The sequence below is a fragment of the Stenella coeruleoalba genome (assembly GCF_951394435.1).
Source record: "Stenella coeruleoalba genome assembly, chromosome: 6".
NCBI lineage: Eukaryota > Metazoa > Chordata > Mammalia > Artiodactyla > Delphinidae > Stenella > Stenella coeruleoalba.
The window spans coordinates 46340781-46353094 of NC_137151.1; the positions used below are offsets into that span (position 1 = coordinate 46340781).

Here is a 12314-nt window from a genome sequence, read left to right on the forward strand (position 1 = left end):
TTGACACCCACCAGATTGGCAGAAAAAAGGGTTTACCTGTAAAGTTTAAATTGTACCATTTCCCTAATTACTGGAGAGGTTAAATATCTTTGCAATTTATAAGTCATGTGGGATTCTACAATGGTGGATTGCTTGCACTCATATTCTTAGTTCTTCCCTTTATTTTTCATTATTATTTTTTTTTTTATGGTCGGGATGCAAAAACTTGGGCTCTGTGCACCGGTGCTGAATTGTATCTCAGAGACAGAGTTTTGGATGAAGTAGAAAAGAATAGCTTTATTGCTTTGCCAGGCAAAGAGGGAGACAGCAGACTCCTGCCCTTGAAAACTGTGGGTCCCAACCTGGGAGGATTTAGTGAGGAGTTTTATAACAATGGTTCAAGGCCAGGGTTGCTGATAAGGATCAGGGTGTATGCAGGGCCTGCACTCCTTTAATCTGTCCTCAGGTGGTCTTTTTTATTTAATTTTTAAATTTTATTTTTTTTATATTGCAGGTTCTTATTAGTCATCAATTTTATACACATCAGTGTATACATGACAATCCCAATCACCCAATTCAGCACACCACCATCCTCACCCCACCGCGGTTTTCCCCCCTTGGTGTCCATACGTTTGTTCTCTACATCTGTGTCTCAACTTCTGCCCTGCAAACCGGTTCATCTGTACCATTTTTCTAGGTTCCACATATATGCATTAATATACTATATTTGTTTTTCTTTTTCTTACTTCACTCTATGACAGTCTCTAGATCCATCCACATCTCAACAAATGACCCAATTTCGTTCCTTTTTATGGCTGAGTAATATTCCATTGCATATATGTACCACATCCTCTTTAACCATTCGTCTGTCGAGGGGCATTTAGTTTGCTTCCATGACCTGGCTATTGTAAATAGTGCTGCAATGAACATTGGGGTGCATGTGTCTTTTTGAATTATGGTTTTCTCTGGGTATATGCCCAGTAGTGGGATTGCTGGATCATATGGTAGTTCTAGTTTTTAAGGAACCTCCACACTGTTCTCCATAGTGGCTGTATCAATTTACATTCCCACCAACGGTGCAAGAGGGTTCCCTTTTCTCCACACCCTTTCCAGCATTTGTTGTTTGTAGATTTTCTGAGGATGCCTATTCTAACTGGTGTGAGGTGATACCTCATTGTAGTTTTGATTTGCATTTCTCTAATAATTAGTGAGGTTGAGCAAATTTTCATGTGCTTCTTGGCCATCTGTATGTCTTCTTTGGAGAAATGTCTATTTAGGTCTTCTGCCCATTTTTCGATTAAGTTGTCTGTTTTTTTAATATTGAGCTGCTTATATATTTTGGAGATTAATCCTTTGTCCATTGATTCGTTTGCAAATATTTTCTCCCATTCTGAGGGTTGTCTTTTCATCTTGTTTATGGTTTCCTTTGCTGTGCAAAAGCTTTGAAGTTTCATTAGGTCCCATTTGTTTATTTTTGTTTTTATTTCCATTACTCTAGGAGATGGATCAAAAAAGATCTTTCTGTGATTTCTGTCAAAGAGTGTTCTTCCTATGTTTTCCTCTAAGAATTTTATAGTGTCTGGTCTTACATTTAGGTCTCTAATCCATTTTGAGTTTATTTTTGTGTATGGTGTTAGGGAGTGCTCTAATTTCATTCTTTTACATGTAGCTGTCCAGTTTTCCCAGCACCACTTATGAAGAGACTCTCTTTTCTCCATTGTATATCTTTGACTCCTTTGTCATAGATTAGTTGATCATAGATGCGTGGGTTTATCTCTGGGCTTTCTATCTTGTTCCATTGATTTATGTTTCTGTTTTTGTGCCAGTACCATATTGTCTTGATTACTGTAGCTTCGTAGTACAGTCTGAACTCAGGGAGTCTGATTCCTCCAGCTCTGTTTTCTGCCCCCAAGACTGCTTTAGCTATTCAGGGTCTGTTGTGTCTCCATACAAATTTTAAGATTTTTTGTTCTAGTTCCGTAAAAAATGCCATTGGTAATTTGATAGGGATTGCATTGAATCTGTAGATTGCTTTGGGTAGTATAGTCATTTTCACAATATTGATTCTTCCGATCCAAGAACATAGTATATCTCTCCATCTGTTGGTATCATCTTTAATTTCTTTCATCAGTGTCTTATAGTTTTCTGCATACAGGTCTTTCGTCTCCCCAGGTAGGTTTATTCCTAGGTATTTTATTCTTTCTGTTACAATGGTAAATGGAAGTGTTTCCTTAACTTCTCTTTCAGAGTTTTCATCATTAGTGTATAGGAATACAAGAGATTTCTGTGCATTAATTTTGTATCTTGCAACTTTACCAAATTCATTGATTAGCTCTAGTAGTTTTCTGGTGGCATCTTTAGGATTCTCTATGTATGGTATCATGTCATCTGCAGTGACACTTTTACTTCTTCTTTTCCAATTTGTATTCCTTTTATTTCTTTTTCTTCTGATTGCTGTGGCTAAAGCTTCCAAAACTATGTTGAATAATAGTGGTGAGAGTCGACATCCTTGCCTTGTTCCTGATCTTAGAGGAAATGCTTTCAGTTTTTCACCATTGAGAATGATGTTTGCGGTGGCTTTGTCATATATGGCATTTATTATGTTGAGGTAGGTTCCCTTTATGCCCACTTTCTGAAGAGTTTTTATCATAAATGAGTGTTGAATTCTGTCAAAAGCTTTTTCTGCATCTATTGAGATGATCATATGGTTTTTATTCATCAATTTGTTAATATGGTGTATCACATTGATTGATTTGTTTATATTGAACAATCCTTGCATCCCTGGGATAAGTCCCACTTGATCATGGTGTATGATCCTTTTAATGTGTTGTTGGATTCTGTTTGCTGGTAGTTTGTTGAGGATTTTTGCATCTATATTCATCAGTAATATTGGTCTGTAATTTTCTTCTTTTGTAGTATCTTTGTCTGGTTTTGGTATCAGGGTGATGGTGGCCTCACAGAATGAGTTTGGGAGTGTTCCTTCCTCCACCACTTTTTGGAAGAGTTTGAGAAGGATGGGTGTTAGCTCTTCTGTAAATGTTTGATAGAATTCACCTGTGAAGCCATCTGGTCCTGGACTTTTGCTTGTTAGAAGATTTTTAATCACTGTTTCAATTTCATTACTTGTGATTGGTCTGTTCATATTTTCTATTTCTTCCTGGTTCAGTCTTGGAAGGTTATACCTTTCTAAGAATTTGTCCATTTCTTCCAGGTTGTCCATTTTATTGGCATAGAGTTGCCTGTAGTAGTCTCTTAGGATGCTTTGTATTTCTGCGGTTTCTGTTGTAACTTCTCCTTTTTCATTTCTAATTTTATTGATTTGAGTCTTCTCCCTCTTTTTCTTGATGAGTCTGGCTAACGGTTTATCAATTTGTTTACCTTCTCAAAGAACCAGCTTTTAGTTTTATTGATCTTTGCTATTATTTTCTTTGTTTCTATTTCACTGATTTCTGCTCTGATCTTTATGATTTCTTTCCTTCTGCTAACTTTGGATTTTTTTTTGTTCTTCTTTATGTAGTTCCTTTAGGTGTAAGGTTAGATTGTTTTTTTGAGACATTTCTTGTTTCTTGTGGTAGGCTTGTATAGCTATAAACTTCCCTCTTAGAACTGCTTTTGCTGCATCCCATAGGTTTTGGATCGTTGTGTTTTCATTGTCACTCATCGCTAGGTATTGTTTAACTTCCTCTTTGATTTCTTCAGTGATCTCTTGGTTACTCAGTAACTTAGTGCTTAGCCTCCATGTGTTTGTGGTCTTTTATGTTTTTTTCCCTGTAATTGATTCCTAATTTCATAGTGCTGTGGTCAGAAAAGATTCTTGATATGATTTCAATTTTCTTAAAATTACTGGGGTTGATTTGTGACCCAAGATGTGATCTATCCTGGAGAATACTCTGTGCGCATTTGAGAAGAAAGTGTAATCTGCTGTTTTGGGATGAAATGTCCTATAAATAAAATTAAATCTATCTGGTCTATTGTGTCATTTAAAGCTTCTGTTTCCTTATTTATTTTCATTTTGGATGATCTGTCCCTTGGTGTAAGTGAGGTGTTAAAGTCGCCCACTATTATTGTGTTACGGTTGATTTCCTCTTTCATAGCTGTTAGCAGCTGCCTTATGTATTGAGGTGTTCTATGTTGGGTGCATATATATTTATAATTGTTATATCTTCTTTTGGATTGATCCATTGATCATTATGTAGTGTCCTTCCTTGTCTCTTGTAACATTCTTTATTTTAAAGTCTATTTTATCTGATATGAGTATTGCTACTCCAGCTTTCTTGTGATTTCCATTTGCATGGAATATCTTTTTCCATTCCCTCACTTTCAGTCTGTAAGTATCCCTAGGTCTGAAGTGGGTCTCTTGTAGACAGCATATAGATGGGTCTTGTTTTTGTATCCATTCAGCAAGCCTGTGTCTTTTGGTTGGAGTATTTAATCCATTCACGTTTAAGGTAATTATCGATATGTATGTTCCTACGACCATTTTCTTAATTGTTTTGGGTTTGTGTTTGTAGGTCCTTTTCTTCTCTTGTGTTTCCCACTTAGAGAAGTTCCTTTAGCATTTGTTGTAGAGCTGGTTTGGTGGTGATGAATTCTCTCAGCTTTTGCTTGTTGTAAAGCTTTTGATTTCTCCATCGAATCTGAATGAGATCGTTGCTGGCTAGAGTAATCTTGATTGTAGGTTCTTCCCTTTCATCACTTTATCATGCCACTCCCTTCTGGCTTGTAGAGTTTCTGCTGAGAAATCAGCTGTTAACCTTATGGGAGTTCCCTTGTATGTTATTTGTCGTTTTTCCCTTGCTGCTTTCAATAATTTCTCTTTGTCTTTAATTTTTGCCAATTTGATTACTATGTGTCTTGGCATGTTTCTTCTTGGTTTTATCCTGTATGGGACTCTGCTTCCTGGACTTGGGTGGCTATTTCCTTTCCCATGTTAGGCAAGTTTTCAACTATGATAATCACTTCAAATATTTCCTCTGGTCCTTTCTCTCTCTCCTCCCTTTCTGGGACCCCTATAATGCAAATGTTGTTGCGTTTAATGTTGTCCTAGAGGTCTCTTAGGCTGTCTTCATTTCTTTTCATTCTTTTTTCTCTATTCTGTTCTGCAGCAGTGAATTCCACCATTCTGTCTTCCAGGTCACTTATATGTTCTTCTGCCTCAGTTATTCTGCTACTGATTCCTTCTCGTGTAGTTTTCATTTCAGTTATTGTATTGTTCTTCTCTGTTTTCTTGTTCTTTAATTCTTCTAGTTCTTTGTTAAACATTTCTTGCATCTTCTCGATCTTTGCCTCCATTCTTTTTCCGAGGTCCTGGATCATCTTCACTATCATTATTCTGAATTCTTTTTCTGGAAGGTTGCCTATCTCCACTTCATTTAGTTGTTTTTCTGGGGTTTTATCTTGTTCCTTCATCTGGTACATAGCCCTCTGTGTTTTCATCTTGTCTATCTTTCTGTGAATGTGGTTTTTGTTCCACAGGCTGCAGGATTGTAGTTCTTCTTCTGCTGTCTGCCCTCTGGTCAGTTCATTCCTTTATTGATTACTGTAGAAGCTCTTTATATATTATGGACAGTGTTGATGATTATACACATTCCATTTTTCCTCTCCTTATCAGTCTTCACTTCATCTATGGTATCTTTCAGTGTCTAGACATTTAAAAATTCAATGTAATTAACTTTAACCATCTTTTTTGTTATGACTTGTGCTCTGTGTAACTTCTGTAAGAAATCTTTCCCTACCTCAAGAATACAAACATATTCTCTTATATGTTTCTTGTAATTTAAAAAAAAGTTTTGTTTTTCTACATAAAGTTAGGTTTATCAACCTGAAATTTACTTTAGGCTATGCAATGACGGTGTTTTTTCTATGTGTATAACTGATCTATTTTTGTTGAAAAATTATCCAAACTATATTTAATCTCAGGCAGGTCTTTCTCCTTTCTTTATAATTTCCACCAATTCTAAAAGTTTTCTTAAATTAGAAAACCCCAAACAAAAATTGAGTCATCTCCTTGAATTAAAAATATAGGAAACTGGCAAAACAATGGTTTTTCATGTTGACAATTCTGAGGCAGAGATATTTTCCCAGAATAATGAAAGGTATGTGTTTATGTATATACATGTGTGTGTGTATCCTCCATATACCGTAAGCTAGTAAATAAAGTCTAATTTTGGTAAATAAATAACTAAAATCTCTACTCTAAAAATTCTTAGCCTGTAATACTTCTGTGATAAAGACAGCTGTTGCTGAAAATGGCAGTGTGGTTTTGATAAATGGGAGGGGGATGTGCTAACGAGAGGGAAAGTATATAGAGAGGAAAACTCTCTTAAGTTTCCTAAGCAAGACCAGAAATGGAGATGGAGAATCTGTAAAAAGTGGCAGAACCATATAGTAAAGCAGTTATGATAAGCTTGAAGCCAGACAGCCCTGGATTTGAGTCCTGGGTTTGCCATCTACTAGCTGTGTGACCTGGGGTAAGTTATTTAACCTCAAAGAGCATCAGTTTCCTCAAAGGTAAGGATAAAATACATCCAAAGATTAAAAAACAGGATTAATATAACTAGACATAACGCTGGTAAAGTAACTAGGTCACCTGACTCATGTGCTCTTTAATAAATGATACCCATTATTATTATAAATGGAAGTGATCAAGAAGAAACTCAGGAAACCAAAATTATTTTCTCTTTGAAAGGTATTTGCCATACCTTTTGTAATAATGAATAAATAAATTTCTAGAAATATTAGACTAGTATCAAATACTCTAAGAGAAGGAAAAACTTTACTTTTCAGAACAATTAAGTACCCCTTTCTTGATACTGTTTAAGCTTAAGATATAATTACTGGGTGAAAGACCATGACCAGGTAGGATTTGTCCAGGCATGTAAAGCTAGTTCAAGATTCAAAAATCAAGCAAGGTAATTCAACATATCAACAGGCTAAAGAAGCAAAGTCATAGATCATATTCATTGATACAGAATAAGCATTTAATAAAATCCAACACAATCATAATAAACTCTCAGCAAGTTAGGAATAGGTGGGAATTACCTTAACTTGATAATAAACATGTATTAAAAACCTACAGCTTATATCATACTTAACAGTAAAAGACTAAATCCTTTCCCCCTAAGACTGGCAATTATCTACCCTCACCATTCTTATCCAACATAGTGTAAGAAGTTTTAGCCATTGCAAAAAAGACAAGAAAAAGAAAGAAAAGATATACAAATTAGAAAGGAAAAAAATAAAACTCTTTATTTGCAGATGATATGATTATCTACATAGAAAATCTCAAAGAATCTGTTAAAAAAAGTCCTAAAATAAATTAGTTCAGCAACATTGCAGAATACAACATCAACACAAAAATCAGTCACATTTCTATACACTAATAATGGGCATGCTAAAACCAAAATTAAAAACAAAATATCATTTAAAATTACTCCACAGGAAACTAAACACTTAGGTATACACTGTAAACATGTACAGCATGTGTGAGGTGAGAATTATAAAATGATGATGAAAGAAATCAAAGAACTAAATAAAAGAAAAGACGTACCATATTCATGGATTGGAAGACCTAATGTAGTAGACATGTTTATTTTCCCAAAGTTTATCTAGAGGTTTAACCAATTCCCATCAGAACATAATTACCTGGTGAAAGAAATGAGTGATAAAAATAAAACTAATACAAACCAGTAGCGTGTGTAATGACCGCAGGCTTTTGCTGACATTGAAATGCTTCTGCAGCACGTCTCGCACATTCCTATCTTCTGAGAGACTCTAGAGGAAAAAAATCAAAACAGAATTAAGGAACAATGCAGTTTAAAACCTAACTATAACCTTGTGCCTCACTGGCTGGTGTATCTCATGAACTCTATCTGGTATTTATCCATTATTAAACAGGTGCTGGTCTTATTTGTGGAAAACAAAAATCAAAATCAAATTTCCACTCTATTGTTTTTCTTCTTATCCCTTTACGTTAATTCCAAAGACACCAAGATAAAACATAACCCTTGCTACCACAAAATTTCCAGTCTAAAGAGGGAAACTATACAGTCATACTAATGGGATGATCAAAATGCACCACTAAATGAAACAGAGAATAACGGTTGTTTACTATACTTCAAAAACAAGGTAAAGTGTTACAAAGAATGCTTAAACTGTATGAGTCAATATGCTACAAAGAGCAATCCAGTTATAGGGAACATCATGAACAACGTAGGGAGATTGTGGCATATGGACAGAAGATGAGTAGTAATGTCATCCTGAGTTTCAGCTTTGGCTAAGTGACTGTACGGAAAGACAAAGGCAGGAAAACCTAACTGGAGGCAACTGCAATTGTCCATGTAAGAAACAAAATGAGTCTGGATTAACACAGTGGTGTGAAGACAAGAAAGAATTAAACATATTTATAGAAGACATGTCTGATGGAGAATCAACCGCTGGGGAGCAGCGATGAAGGGTTTGAGAGGGGTTAGAAAAAAATCAAAGATGAAACTATGGGGAACAGAATGTCCCAGGAGAAGTGAAGAGGGAGATGTGGTCAGGAAGTAAAACTTGTATTATAAATGTTTAAGAAGTAAATGGAGGGGCTTCCCTGGTGGCGCAGTGGTTGAGAGTCCGCCTGCCGATGCAGGGGACAAGGGTTCGTGCCCCGGTCCGGGAAGATCCCACATGCCGCGGAGCGGCTGGGCCCGTCCAGCAGGCTGGCCTGCGCGTCCAGAGCCTGTGCTCCGCAACGGGAGAGGCCACAACAGTGAGAGGCCCTCGTACTGAAAAAAAAAAAAAAAAAAAAAAAAGAAGAAGTAAATGGAAAAAGAGGAGCAAAGTAAGAGACTGAAAAAGATGTTGAAGACTGGAATAGAATGCAAGAGAGAGCAATAAAACCAGGGGAAGAAAACAAGAGGGACAACACTTCAAGAGGGAAGTGGTGATCAACAATGTAAACTGCATACTTTGTATAACTAAATTAAGATGTATTTTGAGAAGTTGATGGCTTTGGAAATTTAGAGCTCAATAGGGCCCTTTGAAAAAGAAATATCTAAATATATATTTAATATATCAACTTTATAAGTGACTTGGTAAGAGTCAACAACTGCAGAAGCAAGGACTACGGTTAATTTCCCAAAGTTTTTTATTTGTATTACTTTGCTTTATTATTTTATGTTCATCTGGTATGCTTCCAAGGGTATTCAACCCTGTTTATGATACAAATATATATATAGCAACAGCAAGCCCTTTAAGAGAGAAAGAGAAGACTAAACACAGTGACTGCAGTGAATTAGGATTAATGAAAGGTGAGGTTCACTTGGCACCAAAGAAAAGATCAGATGAAAGGACAGTAAAATCAGAGTTGGCAGAGCCAAAAAAGGCTTGGATAAGACTGACATAATTTTTCAAAACTCATCTGCAAAGAATAACGATTCTTTTTCCAAAAAAAAAAAGGCCCAGAAAACTAAGTATTTCTGTATTTCCTAGAGCTGAAACTGTATGTCTCTACTTCTTCCACTGTGAGAAGATCCAGATTCATGAATAAGTTCTAGTCGAATGGGATGAAGTTTTATGCTCTCAGTAAATATATTATCCTAGTTACAGTCCCCATTCCCTTGCTACTGTTTTTAGTCTTCTCTGCCTTATTCAGGGAAGCTGACACATTCCCTTGTCACTGATGAGCACAGGAGTAGCACTTGCAGAAACAAGTTCTTAATGTGCTCACTGCAGTGTGCTTGACCGGCAGGATTACACTAGTACTTGGGGGCTCATACTGCTCCAGGGATAACTTAGTGGCAGCAGTATATATACTAAATCTCCTAGTCTTCCTGCTAAACATTCTTACCTTCTGGTAACTAAACAGGGAAGGTTAAGAAAGTTGGTAGATCTTTCTTGAACTTAGCTATAGCACTTTGTGGGAGTTCTTTCATTTAATTAATTAATTTATTTAACATCTTTATTGGAGTATAATTGCTTTACAATGGTGTGTTTCTGCTGTATAACCAAGTGAATCAGCTATACATATACATATATCCCCACATCTCCTCCCTCTTGCGTCTCCCTCCCACCCTCCCTATCCCACCCCTCTAGGTGGTCACAAAGCACCCAGCTGATCTCCCTGTGCTATGCGGCTGCTTCCCACTAGCTATCTATTTTACATTTGGTAGTGTATATACATCCATGCCACTCTCTCACTTCCTCCCAGCTTACCCTTCCCCCCTCTGTGTCCTCAAGTCCATTCTCTATGTCTGAGTCTTTATTCCTGTCCTGCCCCTAGGTTCTTCAGAACCTTTTTAATTTTTTTAGATTCCATATATATGGGTTAGCATATGGTATTTGTTTTTCTCTTTCTGACTTACTTCAATCTGTATGACAGTCTCTAGGTCCATCCACCTCACTACAAATAGTTCAATTTCATTTCTTTTTATGGTTGAGTAATATTCCATTGTATATATGTACCACAACTTCTTTATCCATTCATCTGTCGATGGACACTTAGGTTGCTTCCATGTCCTGGCTATTGTAAATAGAGCTGCAATGAACACTGATACATGACTCTTTGAATTATGGTCTTCTCAGGGTATATGCCTTGAGAGTGGGATTGCTGGGTCATATGGTAGTTCTATTTTTAGTTTTTCAAAGAACCTCCATACTGTTCTCCATAGTGGCTGTATCAATTTACATTCCCACCAACAGTGCAAGAGGGTTCCCTTTTCTCCACACCCTCTCCAGCATTTACTGTTTGTAGATGTTTTGATGATGGTCATTCTGAGCTATGGTCCTTTTAAATGCTCTTTTATACAGATTTCTTATACTGCCATGCTGAGATGGTATTTACCCTGCTTACATATTTGGGATAGGGCTAAAACAAATATTCAAGTTAGGCAGGATGTCCAGGTTCAAGTCTATCCTGAAGATATTTCTTGGATGAGATTCCCTAGGTGACCTGTCACCTATACCATTGCTTTTGTTTAACCTTGGAATTAGAAAAACTTGCTGGATAGTCAGTACTGAGTGAAAGGATAGCTCCTTCAGTGCACACCCCCCCTTTTCAGACAGGGCCTCTGGCCATGGTGCTGACATATTTTTTTCAAGTGAAGCTCATTTATGAGCATACCCTAAAGGGAGGTGGCAAATGATGATTAGGATAGGGCAAGAAAATATTAGAACTAAGAGACACAAACTCCAGTGGTATTAGTTCTACCTTATGAAAGAACTGTACGATTATCAAAAAGGTGACAGGAGAGTGTTCACATTCATTCCTATCATCCTGCCTCTAAATTCAGTGATCAGCAAAGAAGGACCAAAAACCTAGGGTTAGCCACTCTCCATCACATGCTTACCATTTTCTGAGTCATCCAGAGTTATGCTTCACAGTAACTGTCACCATCTACTTCCTTTATATACCCATTCTAGGATCTCAGAATACAACATAGCTGGGAGGGACAGAAAGATGGATGACAGTACAGTATAATCTGGGCTTACGTAGTCGTCTTAGGAAAAGAAAGTGAGCAGGGATAAGAATAATAAAAGCCCTGGGAAAGCACAGACATTTAAATACTAAGACTGCATTTGATCACTAAAGCAATCAGAAAAACACACTGTTGCAACAAGACAATCAGTTCAGGAGTTGTAAAAGGTGAAAGTCTGTGACGCACTCAAAAGTGGATTCAGAGGCCAAAGATTCAGAGCACTGACCCACTCCAGATCCAGGTAAAGGAAAAGACAATGTGAGAGCACCAACTATAAAGTGTTCTTATAGCATGGACTCTTATAATTAGACATAGTATCAAGAAAAACTTGCACGAGCTAGTAAATATCTGAGTCCCAGGAAAAGTTAATTTGGGGAGGAAGGTGGAAGGAAGGACCCACACCTAATTATATCATGACACAGTATCATGATTTAAGGATAAAGTCAATCATTTTGATATACAATTCTGTACAGTTATATTAGGAAAAAAATATGAGATTAACGATTACAACAAAGTAAAAAAGGTAAACCAAAGAATAATATTTAAGGTTTGAATCCTTTATGTAAAAACAAATTTGGCATGTATCAATATATAAGGTCTGAAATTCTATGAACCAAATAATTACTTTGTAGTGAAAGGAGGGAAGATGGGCATGGACATAAGGGAAAATTCTACCTTTTACCATGTATTCTTAAGCACTGGTTAAATTTTGTTCGTAACTTTTAATTTTAAAAAACTGTGTCAAAATTAATAGTTCTCACATAAGCTGACTCTATTTTAAAATCAAAATAAGAATCAAGTTTCAGTTATACAAGTTAGGTTCTGCATAAGTAATGGATAGCAACGTGATTACAGTTAACGATACAGTACTATATACTT

General features: G+C 36.5%; 1 protein-coding gene across 1 annotated transcript in view; it reads right to left on the reverse strand.

The window, feature by feature from the left end:
* The window catches only part of ORC4 (origin recognition complex subunit 4), a 94557-nt gene that overhangs the window by 6387 nt on the left and 75856 nt on the right, over positions 1–12314 (reverse strand). The window contains 1 exon segment of the mRNA XM_079924752.1: positions 7666–7752. Within this exon segment, the coding sequence (XP_079780878.1) occupies positions 7666–7752 (87 nt within the window).